The sequence below is a fragment of the Lygodium microphyllum genome, chromosome 6 (assembly GCF_053477565.2).
Source record: "Lygodium microphyllum isolate KBCC chromosome 6, Lygodium_microphyllum_v1.1.10, whole genome shotgun sequence".
NCBI lineage: Eukaryota > Viridiplantae > Streptophyta > Polypodiopsida > Schizaeales > Lygodiaceae > Lygodium > Lygodium microphyllum.
In genome coordinates this window covers 33,487,825-33,512,223 of record NC_141140.1, presented here as the reverse complement: position 1 = coordinate 33,512,223, position 24,399 = coordinate 33,487,825, and the positions used below count along the sequence as shown (strand labels likewise).

The 24,399-nt window shown below is 44.7% G+C and overlaps 1 protein-coding gene across 3 annotated transcripts in view; it reads right to left on the bottom strand.

The window, feature by feature from the left end:
• Positions 1–24,399, bottom strand: part of LOC148034443 (uncharacterized) — a 355,106-nt gene that overhangs the window by 5,339 nt on the left and 325,368 nt on the right. For all 3 annotated transcript variants that reach the window (XM_087679378.1, XM_087679379.1, XM_087679380.1), the window contains 3 exons: positions 24,117–24,177; positions 23,652–23,888; positions 23,456–23,524 (listed from right to left, as the gene is read on the bottom strand). In XM_087679378.1, the coding sequence (XP_087535504.1) occupies positions 23,456–23,524; positions 23,652–23,888; positions 24,117–24,177 (367 nt within the window). The remainder of the gene's footprint in view (positions 1–23,455; positions 23,525–23,651; positions 23,889–24,116; positions 24,178–24,399) is intronic.

Genomic DNA, 24,399 nt, shown 5'->3' with positions numbered 1-24,399 from the left:
TCTTCACTCATCATGACTTCCACCTTCATAAACTTGATTGTTGACTGCATTTAATGTTACCGGGTTTTCCGCAGCACAGAGAAGCGGAAAATGGAAAAACTAAGAAAATAGCAAAAAAACGTACCTTGACTGGTAACTAGACCCTGAAAAATTTAAATGTTTGGGCACGACCCTAAGAAAGTCTCGGTGTTGTCCCGAGACAACAAAAGAGTGAAAGGGCGCACCATTAAAAGGTGGAAGCGCCCCCAAATCCTTGTAAAAGAGCGCCAGGCTTGCTCCTGTGCAAAGTGTACGCATTAGTTGGGAATATGATAAATTAGAATGGTGGGAAATGGGAAAAAGGGCCTAGGCTATAGCCAGCCATGTAAAAAAGGGAAAAGGGGATGACCGCCCAAAAAGGATTTAGAGCTTTGTATATAAAGTTGAAAAGTGAATGAGAAGCTCATTCTTTGGTGTGTGGCAAAAAGAGTCTTCTTCTTCCTCTCTTCTTCTCTCCTTCTTGCTTGTGTGTGCTCTTGAGAGAGGGATGTGAGAGTGTGAGGGAGTGAGTGTGTGTGGGAGTGAGGGATCAAGAGGGTGAAGCTCTTCACCATCTCCTCTCCTCTTCTTCTTGTAATTACACGGCGCAGCGAACAGAATCTGAGAAAGAGATAGAGAGTACACAACAGATAAGAGGAGAATCAGTAAATTCTTTAACTCCAAACAACTGATACAAAGATGGCTTTGTCCTGAATCTTAGATGGCGATCTAGACAGAAGATAGGTGAAGAGCTTAAGGCTAGCTGGAACAACAACTCTGACTGGGTGAAAGATGAGTAAATGATGGCTGCAAAGGGGTTTAGCTTTTATAGCCCGCGAAGGTCGTTAGGTCGGCCTGCTGACCGACCTACCATATGAGCCTCCACTAGTCGGTCAGGGAATATTCTAGGGAATATTCCCTTTACCATCGAGCCAGGGGGGCCGCTAGCCCCCCTGGAACCCCCCCAGCCAGGGGCCACTTCCGCGGCCCCCGGACCCCACAATAGGGGCCCCTTTTAACTCCCTTACACCGCAACTTGATGCAATGTGCCTCGAGTTACTACCAGCTTAACCACTCCGTCTAACCCAAATATTAGACCCACAATGGTCACCTTTTTGCCATCCGATCACATAGACCTCATCTAATATACAAGTCAGGACTCCACCAATGTCCGGGCTCACACTTGGCTTCTCCTCATAATGGAGGCCTTACAACTTTGAGCACCATGGATCATTGGTAGCACCTAATGAGGGTGGGGCATTGATCATATCTAACACCCCCCCTCAATATCCACCCATAGGTGAACTATCTCCTCGGCCCAATGCCGAGTCTCTGAAGATGAACTTGAAGCAGATCCTTCGTAAATGCTTTGGTGAAGATATCTGCTCCATTCTCCTGTGTTGGACAGTAGACCAATTCCACTATCCCATCCTCCATCAAATCACGCACATAGTGATACTGGATCTCTATATGTTTGGTGCATGCATGAAACACTGGATTTTTGGCAATGGCGATGCAACTCTGATTGTTACATCTCAGCACAGTTGGTTCTTCATCCTGCACTCCCATATGCCATAGAATCCTTCTCAACCATACGGCCTCACATGTAGCAAAACAAGCTGCCTTGTACTCTGCTTCGGTAGAAGACAATGCCACAGTTGATTGCTTCTTACTAATCCAAGAGAAAATTCCTGAATCCAAAGAGAAATAATAACCAGAAACTGACTTCCTGGAATCAATGTCTCCTGCCCAATCTGAGTCACAGTTCCCCACAAGAGAAGTTCCGAAACTGTATGTGATACCATAGTCAAGAGTTTTCTTCAAGTATCTGAGCACCCGCATCCCAGCCTTCCAATGACTCTCATGAGGTTTATTTGAGAACCTGCTCAAAACACCAACAACAAAATTGATATTTGGTCTGGTGTTACACAAGTAGATCAGACTGCCAACCAACCTCCTATACCTCCCAATGTCTGCTAGTGCTGATGTATCCTCAACGGATAACTTTGCATTCACTTCCATAGGTGTAGCTATCTCCTTGCACTCCGTCATGCCAAATGCCTTCAAGATCTCCCATGTATACTTCTTCTGAGAGATGAAGATCTTTCCTCGCTCTTTCCAGACTTCAATCCCCAAACAATAGTGCAACAAGCCCAAGTCTGTCATTTCAAACTCAGAACTCAAAGCCTTTCGAGTTTGCTTGATCATATCTTCATAGTCACCTGTAATAAGAAGGTCGTCCACATATAGGACAATCACTACAGACTTTTTACCATCCCTATAAACATACAAGTTAGCATTTTTGAGGCACATCTTTTGAAGTTTAGGTTTAAAAAGAACCTATCTATCCGCTGGTACCATGCTTTGGGGGCTTGTTTCAGCCCATACAATGCCTTCTTCAGTTTACACCCTTTGTTCTCAGAATGGGGGGCCTCAAACCCTGGTGGCTGAGCCACGTACACCTCCTCCTTAAGGTCACCATTTAAGAACGCTGACTTAACATCCATTTGGTACACTGGCCACTTCTCATGGGCAGCCACTCCAAGTACCATGCGAATAGTGGTCATTCTGGTAGTTGGGGCAAATGACTCTTGAAAATCAAACCCTTCAACTTGTGAAAATCCTTGGGCAACCAGTGTAGCTTTGTACATTTCTAAGGTACCATCAGCCTTGTACTTTACCTTCCAGATCCACTTGGTGCCAATAACCTTCCGCTTTGCTGGTCGATCCACTAGCTCCCAAGTGTCATTCTTCATTATGCTGTCATACTCCACCTGCATAGTAGCCTTCCATGATGGATCTGCAAGTGCTTCTTCTAAGTCAGTTGGCTCCTTTACTTCTCTCATAATCTCAACCATCAAGGCCATATTGACTATGTGAGCAGAAGCCCTCATTTGCTCCTCTATTCTCTGGGACCTCCTTGGTCCGTCTGCCTTCTCCTCAACAGATGCAGGCATAGGATTATTGTGGTCATAGAGCTGCTTCACCCAGCGCGGCAATGGCTTTTCCGGTGGGGTGATGTCAGGTTGGTGAACTTTTTCCTCATCATCTGAAGATGATGCTTCCTCCTCCTTAAGGATAGGGATAGCTCTCGGGACAGGTTCATAGTGGACTACTTCTTCGCTTGATGATAAAGTGGAAGAACTTGCCTTCTCCTCCTCCACTGTATGCGGCTCCTCCTTGAACACCACATCACGGCTCGCGATGATCTTCTTTGCCTCTTGGTCATATAATTTGTAGGCCTTCTGCTCATCACTATAACCCAAGAAGATACATTTTCTGCTTTTTGGTTGTAACTTGTTTCTCTTCTCATCTGGAACATGTGCATAACATTCACATCCAAAAATTCTGAAATGTGAGACAGATGGTTTCTTACCAGTGTAAGTCTCATGAGGTGTTTTTCCCTTGAGAGCCTTTGTATAGCTTCGATTTAGAATGTAGACTGCAGTATTAATAGCTTCAGCCCAAAAATGGTTAGGCAATCCCTTGCCCTTTAGCATGCATCTTGCCATCTCCATAATGGTGCGATTCCTGCGTTCCACAACACTGTTCTGTTGAGGTGTGTGAGGCGTCGTCAATTGATGCTTGATCCCTTTGCTCTTGCAAAAGCCTTCAAACTCCTTTGAGTTGAACTCATCACCACTATCTGTTCTAAATTTCTTCACACTTTTCCCTGTTTCATTCTCAACAAGTATTAGCCATTCTTTAAACTTACCAAAAGCTTGAGCCTTATCACGAAGGAAGTACACCCACATCTTCCTACTGTAGTCGTCGACAATCAACATAGAATAAGAAGATCCCCCCAAGGCCTGTGTAGGCGTCTTATCACACAAGTCAGCATGCACCAACTCTAGAGGAGCCTGTGCTCTATTCTTGCTTTCTTGTGGAAATGCCTTTCTTTGTTGCTTGCCCATCATACAAGCTTCACATGGTTCCTTCAATTCAGTTATTGTAGGTAGGTGAGCAACCATACCTTGCTTTTGCATCTCTTTCAATACTGCAAATCCGATGTGTCCAAACCTTTCATGCCAAATCTTACTTGTGCCCACTCTAGCGGTGGCTATAAGAGCACTTAGCTCATACAGGTTGTTCCTTCTTTCTCCTTTGCCAACAATTGTGCCAGCACTATCAATAATTTCTACACCTGTCTTCTTGAACCTCACTTCATGACCAAGATCAATTATGGCAGCAACTGATAAGAGATTTCTCTTGATTTCGGGAACATACAACACATTTCAAAGCTTTTTGACTTCACCATTTGTAGCAACAAAAAAAATAGTACCTGTGCCCGCAGCAGGGCATTTAGCATCATTTTCAACCGTCATAGTGATGGATTCTTGTAGAGGTTGTATAGAACTGTATAGACCTTTCTTGTTGGTCATGTGACGGGAGGCCCCACTATCCAACACCCAAGAGTTAGTGGTAGATTCTTCTTGCACCGAGGAGCACACTTCCTCAATGGTCGCCATGAATAATTCCAACTCTGCTTCAGCCGTATTGGCTGTCTCTTTCCCTTTACTTTTAAGGGTACCATTCTTTTCATCTGCCTTCTTGACACGACAATCTGCAATTGTATGTCATTTCTTCTTACAGTAGAAGCACTCTCCTTGAAACTTCTTCTTGCCGCCCTTCTTCTTTTTGTCACCATCATTTTTGGTGGAGGAAACACCTTTGCCTTTTGCATTGGCAGAGAATGCAGCATCTCCATTGTTACTTCCTTCTCGGGCTTTCAGCCTCAACTCCTCCTCCATTAATAATGCACAAAACTCCTCAAAAGTCAAAGCTTGAGGTCTCACCTGAGTATTAAGGGCAGTTACTAGTCCATCAAACTTTTGTGGACAAATCCGAAGACACCTTTGAGCTAGCTCTTCGCTAGTCTTTTGTATCCTAGCATCGGCCATCTGGTCGCGCAAATTCTTAATCCGAGTGATGAATGCTTCAACCGTCTCTCCTTCAGCAAACTTCTCCGCTGCTAGTTGATTCTCTAAGTTTTGAATCCTTGTTTGGTTTCGTGTTTCATACTGACTCCTTAGTACATTCCAAGCCTCTGACGCTTTGGTTGTATGCTGAATCAAAGTCAAAACACTGTCAAAACAGCTTGTAACTAAGGCACACAATGCATCTGCATTCCTTCGTTTCCAAGCTCATAGAAGATCTGCATTCGGAGGAATCATCACACTAGGATTTGATGGGTCGGGGGTAGGCTGTGGTTCTGCGTTAGTCCCCAGCACAGTCTCCAGAAGCTCATAAGAATCAAGGATAGTTGTAATTTTGAACTTCCACAAGGTGTAGTTTGTACCATCTAACTTGCCTTCGCTGAAGGTTGGTGGGCGAATCCTCAGTGTTTGAATAGCCGGTACAGCAGCACCACCTCCTGCACCGCTTCCTGATGCACCAGAACCGCTTCCCGGAGTCGACATAGTTTCTCTTTGCTGTTGAAGCCTTTGCCTCTTGCACGCTCTCCGATCTCTAGAGCCCCCTGGGCTTTGATACCATGTAAAATATTACACGGCGCAGCGAACAGAATCTGAGAAAGAGATAGAGAGTACACAACAGATAAGAGGAGAATCAGTAAATTCTTTAACTCCAAACAACTGATACAAAGATGGCTCTGTCCACCCGTGCACTTCCACTGTGTGAAGCTTAGATGGCGATCTAGACAGAAGATAGGTGAAGAGCTTAAGGCTAGCTGAAACAACAACTCTCACTGGGTGAAAGATGAGTAAATGATGGTTGCGAAGGGGTTTAGCTTTTATAGCCCGCGAAGGTCGTTAGGTCGGCCTGCTGACCCCGACCTACCATATTTTAAGGGATGCTGCTTCTGGTCTTTCACTCATTGTTCTTGGTGTAAAACATGCCCAAAGTCCTTTAACCAGCCCACTTTACACCTACTTGAAGGTTGTTGACTTGTTTCCACTGAGTGAGGTGTGAAACAGACTTCATCCTCATGACAAGTGACCATTGAAGGTATGCACTCATCAAGTACACAGGTAAGACCAGTCCCATAGGTAGACAGTTGAAATCTTCTACTGATAGTCTTTCTTAGATTTTTCAGTCATTGTACCTTCATCCACATGACATCCACCCCCTTTGAACCTGTGTATCCGCTGGCATGTGCCACATCTCTTAATCTTCAGCAGATTCAAGATCATCTTCTTCATCTTCATTGTCATCCACATCTTCTTCTTCTATGTTGTCATGGGTAGTCTCAATGTCATGCTTATCTTCTTCATAGGTGGTAGAATCCCTTCTCTTGAATAGCTTGATTCTTTTTCTAGATACTAGAATCTCCAACTCTGTCCCATTAAGTTCACATAGCGAATAGGTAGCATTGTCATATGCACAATTCACAATGTGAGGACCAAACCTTCTCTTTGAAACCTTCTTGATAATACTATATTTATTGTACAGACTACTATCATATACAAGCACCCAATCTTCTTCCACAACTCTTGATTGAAATCTACGCTTCTTATCAAACCTATATTTATTCTTTAGCCTGGCCTACTTCAGTCTTTTCATTGCAAGCTCTATATCCTCAGGTCTTCTATCCAACTGTCAAATTTGTAGAGCAAGAAGCTCTTCTCAGCTCATGCCTTCTTCCCAAGGTAGTACATTCCATGTAGTTGCAACTTTTTGTATCAGGATGATTGGCTTTTACCTATACATCAACCCTGCAAACATATAATCTAAAGTAGAACTATGAGTGGTGCAATTAGCCCACAAAACATATAAGAGTAACCTTGGCCACTCCCATATCTTCCCTCTATATACTTTCGCTAAAGCCTTGACAATTGGTGGGTGTTCAGGATTGTATATCGATGTGAATGCAAGATTAATCCCCATCCTTGAGAAGAAATCTCTAGCTTTATCAGCATCCAGATCTCCTCTATTAGTTGTGATCTTTCCCACACACCCATATTGACATATTATATTTTCCAACAAAAACCTGCATACAACACTTAGCTTTTATCCTCAAAACTTGACCTTCAACTTGATTTGTCAGGTCTTCCTGTGCAAATACAATATACCTCATTTGCCATAAACCCCTAGGCATGGTCACTAGGTCCACACATAGTTGCCAAGGGTTTCTAAAATGAGAGGTGTAAAACGGGTTTCATAGGTACAAGTTTTCTAAAACATTAGAACTACGTTTCATTCGAGATAGAAGAAAACAATCTTGAGACTTTATATGTATAGACTATGACTCATATAATATAATTTATCATAATTCATGATTTTATACAATGCAAATGGAGATTCAACATATACATACATCATGGTCCATTATCTATACATTAGCTTTAATTATAGAAGAAGCATCAATATATGCATGCATTATAGACAACAAAAACTTGAGAAAAACTCGTGCGACCAGTGTCAATGTCCATGTTTAGTTTCACATGAATCAATGCTGATTACAAAAGTTCAAATGCATTTTTGGAAATTTAAAAAGGCGTTTCATAGGTTTGTAACTTCTAGGTATGAAATGAGTTTCCTAACCTTATGAAACGAGTTTCTTGGCAACTATGGGTCCACAACCCATTTATAAGAGAGGCTTGACAAGTGGTAAAGGTTGATTAGACTCCAACCTTCCAATCCCCCGTGCTTCCCTCTTTGATGTACTTAGATTTCTATAACCTTTTTAGAAACGGGATCATAGAGTCTGTAGCCTTTGCTTTCACTACTATAACCCACAAAAATGCATTTAACAGCCTTGTTATCCAATTTTTTTCTGAGTACCTTTGGAATGTGTGCATATGCAAGGCATCCAAAGGTACGAAAGTGTCCAACAGAAGGTTTCCGGATGTTCCAACAAGCCTCAAAAGGTATAATTTTCTTCAAAGCTTTGGTGGGGCATTTGTTCAAAACATGGCAAGCACACATGACGGCTTCCATTCAAAAACTGTGAGGGAAGCTCTTTGCCTTTAGCATATATCTAGCCATCTCCATGAGTGACCGATTCTTCCTCTCTGCAACCCCATTCTGCTGTGGAGTATAAGCAGTAGTGTACTAATAGACAATGCTCTTTTGCTTCAAAAAAGAATTCAGCATAGAGGACATGTATTTCTACTGACAAACACCTTTTTAGAAACGGGATCATAGAGTCGTAGTCTTTGCTTTCACTACTATAACCCACAAAAATGGATTTAACAGCCTTGTTATTCAAATTTTTTCTGAGTACCTTTGGAATGTGTGCATATGCAAGGCATCCAAAGGTACGAAAGTGTCCAACAGAAGGTTTCCGGCTGTTCCAAGCCTCAAAAGGTGTAATTTTCTTCAAAGCTTTGGTGGGGCATCTGTTCAAAACATGGCAAGCACACATGATGGCTTTCATCCAAAAACTGTGAGGCAAGCTCTTTGCCTTCAGCATATATCTAGCCATCTCCATGAGTGACCGATTCTTCCTCTCTGCAACCCCATTTTGCTGTGGAGTATTAAGCAGTAGTGTACTGATGGACAATGCCCATTTGCTTCAAAAAAGAATTCAGCATAGAGGACATGTATTCCCTCCCTTGGTCCGAACAGAGAGTTTTAATTTTACAACCAGATTGGTTTTCAACAAGTGCAATAAAAGCCAAAAAATGCATCATAAACTTCTGACTTTTTGACCAAAGAGTAGACCCATCAAAATCGAGCAAAGTTATCAATAAATGTCACAAAATAGTAATATCCTCCCAATGACTTTGTTTACATAGGCCCACATACATCTGAATGCACTAACTGCAACTTGGCTGTTGCTCTAAAAGCAACATCACGGGGAAACGAAAAACGAAGCATTTTTCCCAAAATACATCCTTCACACAAGTGCTCAAGAGGTCTCTCAAGTAGAGGTAATTCATCTAGCATCTGCGTATGCTGCAAGGGCATCAAGCTGCCAAAGTTTACATGTCCCATCCTAGCATGCCATAACTCTGGCTGTAGCATAGGAGTAAGAATGGATGCCAAGTGCGTTGACTGATCAATTGAAACAATATTCAACTCGTGTAACCCATGACATAAAGTGCCTGTCAAGACTAAAGTCATGTGTCCTTTGTCTCTCACAATGTATCTGTCATCATCAAATATGACCTGCAATCCACAACGTGCCAAAAGAAGAAATAGAGAGTAGATTCTTTTTTATGCCTGGCACGAACAAAGCATCCTGTAGGCGGAGAATAGAGCCATCAATGGCTGTGAGTACAATCTCCCCAATACCTCTAACAGGGTATGATGCATTGTTGGCACACTGTACAGGCTTGCCAATTGGAGCTGCACCAACAGAAGCAAATAAATCTCTGCAAGATGTAATATACCTCGAGGTATCACTGTAAAAAAACCAAGTGCATGCATCCTTAGTAGAGCTAAATGCTCAATTAGCCCAAGAAGTGTCATAACTGCATGTGTAAAAGCAATAGTCCTCGTCTGCAATAAAGAACGTAGACTCATTAGTAATGGAAGGAGCATAAAAAACAGAAATTCTTGGCTCCTTCTCCTTAGCAATGCGCTTTCTGCACTTAGTAATGTAGTCGCTTGGCTTCTTGCAATAATGGCATTTGCCCTTTTTGACTTGCGTGTCCCCTTGTTTTTTATTTGCCTGTGATGTGCCAGAAGTCCCAGAACTCTGTGAAGCATTCTTCACTTGGCTGCCTTTGCCCTTTTGTCTAGCCATAAAAGCTTGCTCAGAGGCTATAGTATCCACACCACTATTTCTTCTTGTTTGCTCCTCCTCTAGAAGCAAACTGACTAACTAAAGAAAAGTGATTGGCTACGCGGTAATCCTCATGGGGAGGTTTAAGGCCGTATGAAAAGCCAAGTACGAAGGAGGTAATGAGTTCAAAGTGGTAGATATCATTTGTGTATCCAAATAGTACTCATCAACATTCATGAGTTGCTTACGCAAGCCCTGAATCTTGTTCGAGTGATCCTGAATAGAATCACCCTCATCCATTTTTAATGTCTCTAGCTTTTTATTTAAGAAAGAGATGCGAGTCTCATTCTTGCCTGCAAACATTTGCTCCAAAGTTAGCCAAGCTTCTCGTGAAGAAGCTGCTGAACGAATGTGGGGGATGATTGATCACTGAACTGCCAATTCAATCAGCAACAAAGCCTGTGCATCCCGTGTATCCCATGCTTTTTGAGCTGCTGTTCTTTGGGGTAGTGGCTGAAGTAGAGTAGGTTGAGGTGCCCTTTGTGCATGTCCTCCTGGAGGAGGAGTAGCTAGAGTCACAACTCCAGGTCTAGCTTCTTCTCCACTAACATAGTCCCAAAGAATTCTGGCCACAAGTACATTCTTCATCATGAAGGACCAAAGTGAATAGTTATTTCCATCCAATCTGTCCTCCTTGGATACATAGATGAAGACATCTCCTCCTTGATTTTCCATGATAACCAATTACCAAAAGAGGCAAAAGAGCAATGTCGAAGTGGGATCAAACTGGAAATCTGAAAATTTCCAGAAATTGCAGGAAATAACTTTCTGCAATTAGTATGCAGAGGTGCACTCTGTCAAAACTGTCTTTAATGCACGCAATTCAATGTGCAATCAGTGTTCAGCAACACTGTATCAACAAAATCCCCAAAATTTCTTGCCTCAAATTTGTTCAAAATAGTCTTTTTGTGACTGTAACTGTAGTGCGTATGCCAATGTCCTCAGAAAACTTGAAAGCCCCAAAATTTTTGATGGGGCCAAATTTTTTTGCATCCAATGTGTCTGAGACACGTTTTTGAATGCTGTGCCTGTTGCATAGGAACCCCTGCTTCCACAAATTTATGCTGGAATTTAAAAATTAAAAAAAGTTTTGCAACAGAAATCATGGGTTGACTGGTGCAAATTCGTTAGGCAGGCGTCAGGCAAAAACAGTCGGGTACAGGTGGCGCTTTAGATGGGCTGAGTTGGTGGGATGGACGTTAAGCAAGTGGACGTTTGGCAGGTGACGAATGACACAACAAATGTTTGGTGAGCACTGGTGGGGTGTGTAGCAGCTGGCGGGCGATGTGGCAGCTGCAGGCTGACGTGGCGTTTGGTGGGGCACGATAGGCACACGGGCGTAGTCGACAAGTGAAGGGAAGGTGTTAGGCGGGCCAGAAGAGGCAAGCGGTTGGTTGACGTTAGACGGATGGGCTCACGCTGGCAGCGCCTCCAGCAAACTGGTGGGGCATGTGCAGTCTGGCGTGAACAGTAGACTAATGTGGTGGATACAGGCCTGGCGGATGCAGGACGAAATGCTGAAGCTGGGGCAGAGATGAGCTAAATAGAGCTGAGCTGAGCAGAGCCACTGCTGCTCTGATACCAAATGTGAGAAGAAGGCAAGATCGAAGCTCAGCACAGAAACTCAGTAGACGGTGTGAGAGTGAAGCACGACACCCAATGCAATAGATTGAAAGAGTGTAAGCTAAAAGTACAAGGTACAACCCTTAAACCTTAGGGTTGTAGGTGGCGTTCACACCCGAACACGGTAAGTGCTTGTAAGTGTGTGTCACAAGCACATACGAAATATTACCATAAGTTTGGGGGAAAAAACCTCTCCTACCGAGAGTAAAAAGTGCCCCAGTGTCCTACTGATCACCGACACTCCTATGTGAGTGTAGGCATAAGTAAGGCGTGAGTGAAATACCCAACATGCCTTTCACCCACACATCCATCACATTATCTTTCATTGGAGTTGCTATAGAAACTGGCTGCTCACTTGTTTAGTTGCCTTGTTTGAAGATGAAGATATAACCCCAACATGCATCCTTGCTCTTCTTCTTTGTTGCTTGACAAGTATAGACATAGCATCTTTTACATGGTGCCAATTTGTCTTCATTCCTTACCGTATGCTTTCATCCTCCAAGAGCTCTTCAAGGCTCAATTGTAGTGCAAGATTTGTCAATTAAAGAGGCAACTCAATCTTTTTCGATTCTAAAGCTTGCTGTTCTGTACCATCTAGCTGATCATATCTGCATTCAAACTCACTCAAGAACTCTATAGCAACCAACCCTTTTCTATGTTTCACAACCCACTCCATGAAAGTTTATTTAGTGATCAATCATCTGTCTTTAAGTAAATTATTATTCTTTGAGTGCTATTTTAAAATCATCCCATGTGAGCCCTTTTGTATAGATTTCATTTATGTGCAGTTTCAATTCATGAACTGCAAGTCGCACAAAATATCAACTCATTTGGTTTGTAGGTATTCCAAAGAAATCCAATTTCTCTATATACACCTTCAAATATTTTGATACATTCTGTCTATCAAACAACTTTACCTAGTTTTCAACAGCCTGCAGTGCTTTTGTCACAATTGATTAATGCTTTGTAAGTCCGAACCAATCACCTCACATCATCAGATCAACCTATACTATCCTCCATACTTTTGGTCTTCCACGTTGGGTTCACTAAATATGTCGGGCTATTTAGTGTGTATAGCCAAAAGTCGCAAAGACTCGGGGAAGAAGAGCTCGAAGTACAAAGAGAAAAAAATTCATAGAGGAAGACGGTTTGAAACAATAGGAAACAGGAAACCAAAATATGTAAGAATCCCAACAATAGATTATGTCTATGGCATAAAAGCTTGTGCCCAAACCATATACAACATGTACATCAGCATATAGATCAAGAACTGAGGCTATGGCTCAATATAAACCCAAATATATTCAGCCCATATTCATTAGAATCACCATACATGAGTGTAGACAACAAACAATGCGCCTATGGCTCAAAAACAGTCCCATTCATTCATGAGAACAGACAGGAACCTATGCAGCCTAAACAGACATGAATATTTTGGGTCACAAAAATACTCTTCTTTCAACTTCAAATATCAATCTTGAATGCCATAACAGCAATAGTACCAGATACATCAAAACAGTCCAAAAAAAGCCCTCTTTCAGGACAGCAAAGAGCAATCTTCAAGTATAGATCAGAGATAGACCAAAGAGGTAAATCTCTGTTATCATTGTGCATCAGGCCATCCCCACACAAGAGTTGCTTCTTCTTGTCTTCTCCCTGTGTTCTTCTAGTTCTTCTCTCCCTGCTTTTATGCTAAAGCTGGAGTGCCCTGCCTCTTTCCTTGCAGTTCAAACGGGCCTTTTTGTGCTCAAAAATCATGATGGATTTTGCGGGCTGCTGCTCCTGCTCCCCCACTCATTGATCTTGATGTAAAACATTCCTAAAGTCCTTTAAACAGCCCACTTTACAGCTATTTGAAGGTTCACGACTTGTTTTCACTAACTGAGATGTGAAGCATATTTGATCCTCACAAGAGTTGACCATTGAGTGTATGCACAGCAAATACACAGGTGAGACCAATCCTAAAGGCAGACATGTAGAATCTTCTACTGAGAGTTTGACCATTGAGTGTATGCACTCACCAAATACACAGGTGAGACCAATCCCAAAGGCAGACATGTAGAATCTTCTACTGATAGTCTTCCTTAGAGTTTTCTGTCACAGTACCGTCATCCACACAGCAATGTAAGGCACCTCCTAAATATAAGCTGAGATAGCAATAAGATTGAAAAGTGGGCTTGGAAGGAAAAAAAAAAGAGGCTCTCGACTGACGCGCTGTGTGTTCGCCATCCCGCCATTGTGCCTCCCCCGTTTATTCCGCCGCTACAGCGCCTCCCCACCCTCTGCCCGTCAGCGCGGCCCCCTCCCTGGCCGCCATTGCGCCGCCCTCCCACCGCCTAGTCACCTCACGCTTCCCCTTGTCGGCAGCCACCGCACCCCCTCCTCCTCTGGCCGCCACTGCGCCTCCCCCCCTTCCGCCGTCTGCCAACTGGGCCCACTGCACCCCCCCGCAACTCCCCCCCCTCCCCCAATGAAACACCTTGCGCGTCATCCTCTTTGAGGAACAGCTCTTAGAGGTCCGTGCCATAGAGCTGGAGCTAAAGGTAACAACGACCTTTGGTCACGTAGTAGGACACTCCCCATCCAGGGCCTAGCTTCGGGACTGGCTTCACTCCACGCTACGCATCGGCACAGCGCAGATCTTCATGGTATGGCTCACCTTGGCAAACGAGCCCGTGAGTTACTAGCCAATTCTTATGCGTCCACAAAGGGGGTCATCTTCATGGTCCCTTGGTACAGTGGCTTCACAGTGGAGGCATTTGCGCTCCACAATAGGTTTCTTCAGCACCCGGTCACCCTTCTCTTTCCTGGACTGGCGATAGAGTATCGCCAGTTGGTGGAAGATTTCGGACGACTCTTTAGCACTCTCCTTCCTGCCTCTTTTGTGGATGCAGTGACAGTCGTAGGAGTCCCAAAGGTATGGGTAGCAGTGAAAGAGACAAAGAACATACCACAGTTTCTAGAGATTGAGGCAGGCGGACACTCCAAGCAGCAGGTCATTGTGACTGGGTAGCTAGGGCACTCCATGTGGTGCCATGACTTTGGGCACCACGCAGCAGAGTGCATGCACTTTGGAGCTAAGGCGATGTCGCCGACAGACCCACAGGTGGATGCGGACAGCTTTACATGGGTACAGAGACGACAAAGAGGGAGACGGAAGGGGGGGCCGCAAGCAGCCCCTCCAAGACACCAGTGGAGATTAGCACCTTAACCACTGCTGAAATCAAAACTGGAGCTAAAGACATCAGTGGAGATTAGCCATCCGTGCCATAGAGCTGGAGCTGAAGGAAACAACGATCTTTGGTCAGGTAGTAGGACACTCCCCATCCAAGGCCTAGCTTTGGGACTGGCTTCACTCCATGTTGCACATCGGCACAACGTAGATCGTGGAGGTGGTTCTATCGGGCCAAGGAATCTTCATGGTACGGCTCACCTTGGCAGACGAGACGGTGAGTTACTGGCCAATTCACCCTATTCGTCCATGAGGGGGGTCATCTTCATGGTCCCTTGTACAGTGGCTTCACAGTGGAGGCATTCGCGCTCCACAATAGGTTTCTTCGGCACCCGATCACCCTTTTCTTTCCTAGACTGGTGATAGAGTATCGCCAGTTGGTGGAAGATTTTGGACGACTCTTCGGCACTGTCCTTCCCGCATCTTTTGTGGACGCAGTGACAGTCATAGGAGTCCCAAAGGTATGTATGGCAGTGAAAGAGACAAAGAACATACCACAGTTTCTAAAGATTGAGGCAGGAGGACACTCCAAGCAGCAGGTCATCATGACTGGGTAGCTAGGGCAGTGCTTGTGGTGCCATGACTTTGGGGACCACGCAGCAAAGTGTATGCACTTTGGAGCTAAGGCGATGTCGCCCACAGGCCCACAGGTGGATGCAGACGGCTTTATATGGGTACAGAGACAACAAAGAGGGAGGCAGCAAGGGGGGCCGCAGGCAGCCCCTCAAACACAGCCATGGCAGCAGGGAACAGGAGGGTGAGCGTCGCCCCCCGGCAAATCACCACGCGGCCCTCCCTCCTCGCCCCACCTGATAGGACCACATGCCTCGAGATCCACCCCCCACAGAGGCATCACAGGCCGCCTCACTTGAGGGCCCACACCACCCACCCCCTCCCCCCCCTCTCCCACAGTTCCCCCCCGACCCCAGTTCACACCCGCCTCCTCCAGAGCTACCGGACCATCCTCACAACCGCTAGGTGCCTCCGATCTCCCCACCATCACCCCCGCCGACCACCCCCCCTGACCCCCACCTAGCACAAGTGACCTGCCCCCCACCCATCCCCCTCCCTTCCATAGGAGGTGAGGAGCCCCATATGCCGACATTCTCCACCCATCGGCAGTCTAGCCCCCCCTTTCCTTCCAACAGAGCCACTAGTTCATCCGTCCATGCCACCCGCCACACTTTTCCGAGACAAGTGGAGCTGCTATCACATGAGTTTTTTCGCAGTGGGCCATGGTCCTACCTAAGAGTTGCGGAGCACGGAGAGTTTCCACTACCCCTAGAGGTGGGAATCTTTGTGGTATGCAAGTCTAGGAGTGGAAAAGTCCATCTACTAGCACTATCGGATGGACCAAACTATGCTTTCTTCTAGACCTCTCACACTGGAGATTGGATGACGACTCAAATAGAGGAGGTGAAGAGCCAGGTGGCAAACCACATCTCCTAGTGGATGGGAGAAGGTGGACTCGTACTTTTCTCCCAGTAGTGGTGGCCAGATTACATGATAGACATTAACTAGTGGGCTGGGCCCAAGGTCCCTCCGCAGTGGAGAGCGCTGATGGATGTGATAGAGTGGTCTTTGGCACAAGTGGCCTGTTTCTACTAGTGTACGGAGTCTCGCCTCTCAGCCTGGTTGATTGATGCCTTGGTGGTTTCACTTGGCGCATCCGTCACCCCTATGGTCCGCCGCTTGAGGGCTACCATGGGGGAATGGAGTTTACCGTTCATGCCAGCAGTGAAGCGTACACACATGCCTCATAGTTTCTCTTCTTCGTTAGTAGCTTCCACACTGAATAGATGTTTGTTTGGTCAGTCACAGGTCTCCCTATGAGTTTACTCCTTGCATCTTGGAATGTGAACAACCTCCACTATAGCGGGGCATGGGGTTCCAGGAAGTTGATTGTTCGGTAGGAGCTATAGCTTGCCCTTGCCGGACGGATTGACATTTTACTCCTACAAGAGCATAAGCTCACTCCTGTCCAGGCCCAATGGGTAGGGAAGGTACTCCAAGGTAGTTCACACACTTACTAGGAGCATGCCATCGTTGCCCACGGCAAGAGTGGTGTATGCACCTCTATTGGCGTGAGTCTCACTGCTTGCGATGAGACCACGGGATGATAGTGGCAGGGAGGGTTCTATGGATCAGATTGGATATTGGGGACTCGTGCCTTGGAGTCTTGAATGTCTACGCCCCTACTGAGGTTAGGCATGCAGCAAGTTCTGGGTGGAAATTGCAACAAGACTCCTAGAGGTGGACTCTTGGATTGTTGGAGGAGACTTCAACTTGGAGGCTTTAGAAGACCAGCAGGGCAGAGACAAAAACTATAATGGCATGGCTAGGGAGGAATAGGAGGCATGGGGGACCTTTCTACTGGCAGTAGGAGCACGCGATGCTTGGAGGGACTCTGTCTTCAACAGGAGGGAGAGGTCGCTAGATTTCTCTTGGGGATACAGGCGGCTAGGTGGAGTCCTTTTGGAGCGGTTGGACAAGTTCTATGTGGGAGAGTGGGGATGCTCTCGTGGAGGGGCTAGGTTGGGTAGTTGGTGGCCGGCACCACATTATGCACCGATCATTGCCCGGTTCTCCTGACACTTGATTCCCCAACATCTACCCTAAACACACGATCCCGTCGGATCCTTGATGCAATCTATAGGAGAGAGGAGTTGAAGAGACAAATTGAGTAGATATAGACCAGGGAGTGGGGCAGGAGGGACAGGATCACAAAGGAGGTTGTGGAGGTCCTAGCCGAGTCGAGCAATATCTGCCAAGAGGCAGCTCTACAGACCAGGCAACAGAGCTAGGAGGAGGAGAGAGCACTCCGGTGGGACCTTACAGAGCCACGTAGAGATTATTACAGGAGGCACTAGAGGATCCTACCCTCCACGCACAGGAGGTGCGTGCACGAGCAGCCATTGCCGGTGTAGAGGACATGCGCTCGGAGTTCTCATTCCGCACTTTAGTAGCCTTCTGGGCACGAAGAAAGGAGAACATGATGTGCAAGGAGTTTTTCCAGGTGCACCAGCCCCGCACCTTAGGAGAGTAGATACGCAGTCTTCGGAATCAGTATAGGAGGACTTGTTCTAGCTAAACAAGGTGATGGAGATTGCCGCCGACTACTATAGACGCCTTTTTCAGCAGGAGACAGCCTTAGCTAGAGGACAACGATGTAGACAGCAAGTCTGGGGTCACATCCCATCCCTCATCGCAGAGGAGATGGGACGCTCCCTCCTAGTTCCCTTCACAGAGAAGGAACTAGAGGAGGCTTTCCATACATAGGACGGGCAGAAATCTGGAAGAGGATGGCCTTTCTAAGGCCTTCTTCACTACTTACTGGGAGGTGGTGAAGGACCCCTTACTGATGGCCCTCCAGGAGATTTTCACTTCAAGACAGATGCCAGGGAGTCTTTCGGCAGGCTTCATCAGTCTTCTCCCAAAAGGGGGAGACCGGTTGGAGCTTTCCCAGTGGAGACCGATCACCATATTGTCAGTAGCCTATAAGGCATTGGCAAAGATGATTGGTAGGCGACTCTGCCTTGTGCTTCCAGACATCATTCATGACACATAGACATGCTTTGTCCGGGATAAGAGCTTCCTAGACAATGTATTCACCTTCTTTGAGGCGACTGAGTTGGCTCAGCATAGTGGGTAGGGACTGCTGGCCGTACTACTCTTGGACTTTGAGAAAGCCTATGACATGGTGGACTGGGATTTCCTAGAGGTCACCATGGTGAGGTTGGGCATGGATCCAAGGGGTCCCCGCACTTTACAGATCAGCTACCAGTAGGTTTCTCATAGGTGGTAGGCGAGGGGAGGAGTTTCGACTGGAGAGATTGGTCTGACAAGGCTGCCCCCTCACCCTGTACCTGTTTCTACTCTTTGCGGAGGCGATGTCTCACTTTCTCAGGTCACGTGTGAGCGGGTTACGCAGCCTCCGACTTCCAGTGAGAGAGGACACGGAGTTGTTAGACTCAGAGTATGCAGATGCCACAATACTCTACATAGAGGATGATGAGTTGATGCTGGAGAGAGTGAGATTGGCTCTTGAGGTCTTCTGTATTGCAACAGGAGCGAAAATCAATTGGCGAAAGTTAGTTGGATTCCTTACAGAACCAAACTCTAGCACGCAGTGGGGCGTCCACCTGGGATTTAGATGGGTGAGTAGAGAGCAAACCGTCCGTTACCTAGGGTTCTAGGCGGGACTCGACATCACTCCCGCCCAGCAGATTTTTCTAGTCCTTGACTGGTAGCCCAAGAGGATGATGCTTGAGGAGCCTATCGTCAGTACTGGAGATGCAAACGCAGACGGATGTAGGCACTGTAGGAGCCAACAATGGCAAGATGCACCAAACGCAGTTGGGAGGAGGACACCAGGTAGGCAACCGTTGGAGGGTAGTTGTCAAGTGTTGGGAGGGCTAGCGGAGAGGTGGCAGTGATCACAAAGGCTGAACAACCACTGAATAGACGGTTGATGCCTGAAATCTACATATGAACGCAAGAAACCTATATAGAAGGAGGGACTGAATGGTGGGCAGTCTATCTATTTAGGACATGGAATGACCTCCCAAATTAGGGTTTTTCATGTGGGACACAAACTCTATAGAACTGCTCCCCATTTAATGAACCTTTTGGTGATTTATTATTTTGGGGCTGTTTTAAAGAGCTAATTAGGATGTAATGAATTTTTAGCTCAACAAAAGGGAATGTCAAAGGAGTTCTTATATGACTTTTGGAGGAGGCTACATAATAGCTCTAGGCCTAGCTCTTGTGCTACTCCACTTTCCCCTCTTGCACTAAATCTCCCTTCTCCTATTAGAAAAAGCTCATTTCCTCTCATTCTACATCAATTTTTCTTGCTGTAAACTCATGTTCAACAGTTGAAGAGAGCCCTAAAGTTTGTCCCAACAATCTCCATCATCGTCCTCCACTCCATCACCAAGTCCCTCTATTTCCCTCTTCTCTCATTGCTGTTTTACAGGATAGTAGATCTCTATATTCATTGTAACACCTCTTTTTGAGCTCTTCTTTGATTTCAAGATCAAGAAGAAAGCCATATTAATGTACAACTGATCAAATATGAAGAAGAATTGACTTTCTCTCTTTCTACTCTTAGTTTGTGAAGTAATTAGATGTTTTATTACCTAATAAGTACATGCATGTGATGCATGTGTGCATATACATCCTTTGCATGATCTTGTGAGAGTGAGAGACACTCTTTCTCATTCTCAAGTTGATTTTAGCTGAGGTCATCCTTTAAGGACAATTAAGCTTCAAGTATTCGTTCTTTCTATTCTTTCAAACTGTAAAGTCACAAAAATAAGTGAATATTATAATTGTGAGCATACTACGTTGTGTAGGGTGTTTATCCAATTGGTGAAGGCTGTTGGTGAAGGCTGATCCTAGATAGCTTGCAATGGCAGCTGTAGGTTGGGTGGAGCAGCAACAAGCTTGGCGATGGCTAGGACTTCCTTCCAAGCTGGTGATGATCTCTAGAGGGAGTGGGCAGTATGAAGGTGAGGCTAGCTGGTTAGATTGATCAAGGATAGGCTTGGATGTCCACAACATGCTCTAATATAGAGGAATTTTGGGCATTTGTTCAGCTATTAAAAAATAAAGGCTTTTATTTTTGGTAATTGCTCTTTAGTGCTTTTGGGGCTGTTTTAAAAAGAATAACATAGGCATAAATGCATGTCAATTTCTGATTAATGCATGCCTTAATTTTAGTATCTCAATAGGGCCTCTATTGTGACCCAAGCTAATATCCCCCAATTTGCAACAATAATGTCTAATGTGCCATGAAAGACCATCTTGAGGGCTCTCTACACCTCCTAAGCTTAGGGACAATAGTGCATTTGAATCTCCTCTAGCTCACCACAACTTGCACGTGCCACTAGGACCTTGCCATAGCTGAGCCATGTACCAACTTCCAAAAACTTGTGAGCTATTATCCATAAGATGAGAGAAATATTCATTGGCCTAAAGTTGTCGTCCAACCTCCTCCACAAGTCTAACGAGAAGAGACTTGAGGTGCCCTGCCTATGACAGTGACAAGTGGCTGCTAACATTGTTCTAATTTTGCTAATTTAAACTCCTCCATAATCTGGTGGTGTAAGTAAAGAAATATATGCCATATAGACTACCAAGGAATGGGTCTCTCCAAACCCACTCTCTTGGGTCCCATTGCAATCTCTAAAGAGGCCTCCTCTGAGAAGCCCAATGTCTCCATCCATCAATCAAGTGACTAGGTTTGGGTCAATATACCATCTCCTGTCACAATGTGCCAATACTTTGATTCTCTATCTAGAGTAGCCCATCAACTCTACCTAATTCAAGTCCTCTCTTTGAAGGCGGCCGTTCTCCACCAGGAAAGTGAAGATCCTAAATTTTCTAGTCATAACGATTGCAAGAAGGATGTCCCCCTTTGTAGAAGAGATGTAGATCTATGACTAGGTTTGGGTCAATATACCATCTCCTCTCACAATGTGCCAGTACTTTGATTCTCTATCTAGAGTAGCTCATCAACTCTACCTAATTTAAGTCCTCTCTTTGAAGGCGGCCATTCTCCACCAGGAAAGTGAAGATCCTAAATTTTCTAGTCATAATGATTGCAAGAAGGATGTCCCCTTTGTAGAAGAGATGTAGATCGTCTGCTCGATGTTAGGTCCTTAGTGCCAAGATGGATCCAGGGCTGGGATTACTCATCACTCGGGGATGACAGTGTCATCATTATCTTCTTTCCTGGCCTCAATGAGTATCACTTCTACCTACCCAAGAATGGCATTGCTTTTGGCCACATCATACACAAAAACTTTCCAATGCAATCTTGAAGGATCCCCACCAATACCCACCTGTACATATAAATATACCTCAAGTCTCATGGACCAATCAAAATACATATTGCACATGAGTAAACAATTTTATACAAAATCTTAAGTGTACAATCAGTCCAACAATTTATATATACTATATACCGCCATTGATCAAGCCAATTCCATGAATCTAAAAGAAGCATAATACCATATTTAAGACTTCTCAAACATACATAGTTAATCAATTTCAAAATAGCTAAAACATGTTGGATTTGGTTGACTCTAATCTGTTGGGCATGAAAGATAGATTCAAGCATTTCCTATGTTTCAAAAATGCCTAGATGTTTCTAATGTTTTGTATGTGTAGGAGGCACATTTCTTAGCAATATTGAATGAGTAGGATTAGAGCACCGCCAACAGCTACTCTCACACAATCATGGCATCGCAAATAAAAAAATTTCAGACTTTTGGGGGATGGCTTCAGACCTAGGAGAATTTCTCTTCATAGGGCTCAAAGGAGCTGTTGCAGATGCTTTCAAGCAGTGTCCTAATGGCATGTGTGAGACGTGGCAAGCCAAAGGAGATACAAAGGCACTGTTTATGGCCCATGGGATTACCCCAAATCTGAGAAGGTGTGGAGGAAAGCCCTCTGGATGGTCTTTCATCGCATAATAGATACCATGGTTGTAACTTAGGGGGCTGTAACTTGGGTCATAAAAAAAGGCCTAAGCTTATGCATGTGTGGACTTTCAAGACAGGTACTCCTTTCTCATCATTGTCCAGCATCTGAGCAAGACCCTCACTCCAGACTACTTGTAAATATAGTGGACTTAGGGACACTATTCCAGATGGGAGCGTATTGCTAGTATCATCATCTGGTACATTTGCACTATGAGGTGTAGATGTGCTATAGATCTCCAGGATATCTCCACTGCAGAGACTCTCTCGAGCATTTGTATAGAGATTATCCACTCTCCGAGGGAGGTGGGAAAGGTTGTAGGGTGGTTCTGAGAAGATGAGGAGGAGACATGCCTTTTTGCAGACCATTTGGCATTATAGCCCACCAGATTGGTTGTTTACACAACCATTGCATCGATGATGTCCCCAGCTGCTCTTTACAGGGATCTTCATACTATATTTTACCATAGGCGATGTTTCTTTGAGGTGTTATTAGCTTTGGGGGAAAAAAACCTCTCCTTTTGCACTCAGAGTTATATCATGATTTCTCCCATCTTCCAGGGAGAATGTGAACAATCTCTTTCCAATTCCTAGAAATGGTCTCTGCTCAATGGTGGCTGCATCTTGTTGTCCAAATGAAGCAGGATATAATACTAGCAATCAAATCTCCTGTTGTTTGTCCAATGATCCCTTGAACTAGATATCCTCACTTGAGTTTAGCCAGCTTGGGGTGTCTACTTCTGTGCCTTCTATTTATTTCTACTATTGATTCACAAACTAAATGCATCTCCACATGCTTTGACTATGCATTTTTGTACAGTTTACTTTTGGTTGGAAAAAAAAGGGGTACTAACTGATGCTTCTGAATCACACCTGATAACCCACCTGGATTACAAAAAAAACTGGAAATTGACTCGTACTCTGGCCCGCCTTCTCTAACAGAACAGGAACAAGCCAAACGTGCTGGAGAGGTAGAGTCATCATGACCCACACAAGGTGGAAAAAAGAGGACTCCCTTTACAGTCATAGAATAACTGCTCAATGGAAACCGGCTAACCTAGCCAAGGCTAATCACACAGCCAGCAGTTGTGCACTGATGTGCCTAAACTAGCTTAATCCTGTGACTATGGCACTCCCTACTATACAATCATGTTACCATGATCCAAGTCAGCTACCACTGTCTTTAATTTGTCTTTGGCTTATCTAAATTGCTTTCATGTTCAAGTAGAAAGCTCAATAGAACGTTTTACCACCAGATAGTACAGACATTCTCATGGTCACCAAGTAATATTACTCTATCTAGAACATTGCCTTATGTTTAAGCACAGCTAACACCCTGTCACTTGATGAACCATACTGCAACAAACGCAGTCACATTTGTGATGGAAGATTTTAATGCCAGACCTGTTCTTCTTTGCCAAGCATATTCCACTCTTCTTCTTCTCGCTGCTTATCAACGGTCTCAAACTCTACCTGCATGCAGAAAACGTGAATAATGATTTCTGTTTTAAGAAGCAACTCTATAGCAAACATAGAGATCTAGAAGTGTTTGATTTTTGTCTGTTTATCATTTCAAGCTTGACTTATATGGCTGTGTAACCTGCATAGCATAGTTTTCATTCCCAGGCTCAACACCCATACACCTGATGCTCAAGTGCTTGAAAGCATCTGCAACAGCTCTTGCTGCAGCTGCAACCTGCTTATCATTGTCATTAAGTCTCTGGGTAGCACAGAAGTTGATGCGCTCAAGAAATGTTGTATCTTCAGGAAGCTTCACAACAGATTTCAGGAGTGGAAGAAGAGCGCATGCGCGAATTCGAACACCTATCACTTCATCCTGCAAAACTCCTCACACTTATTCTTGAGAGGACAGCTTTCTAAACCAACAAGTAATGTTTTTATAGCATTTCTGAAACTTTATACAATGTGCAATTTCATCTTGTTACATTGTAAGGTATCACAAGCTTTGGAAGTGCTTGTATTTCTGCTTTGAATTGCCATATTTAATGATGTTTTACACAAACCTTATTAGTGTCAAATTTGAATGAACTGCAAGGATGTAGACCTGAAGAATTAATATGGCTGCTTCTAGAAAGTGCTCCTTAAAGAAGCGCGTGCTTGAAATACTGCAGGTCAAACATTTTCATAAAAAAAGCAAGCAGAATTAGTACTTTGAAAGTCGTTATTTCTCTCTTTTCTTTCACAGGACAAGAAATAAAACGTTTTGGCAAAAAAGGAGAAAAGCAGAAGTCACATCAGTATAGGCCTTTCTAAAGCTTATCCCGAGAAAAACTTCATGCCACAGTCTATCAATCCTGTTTGAAACCATGAAGTTCAGGCAAGTACAA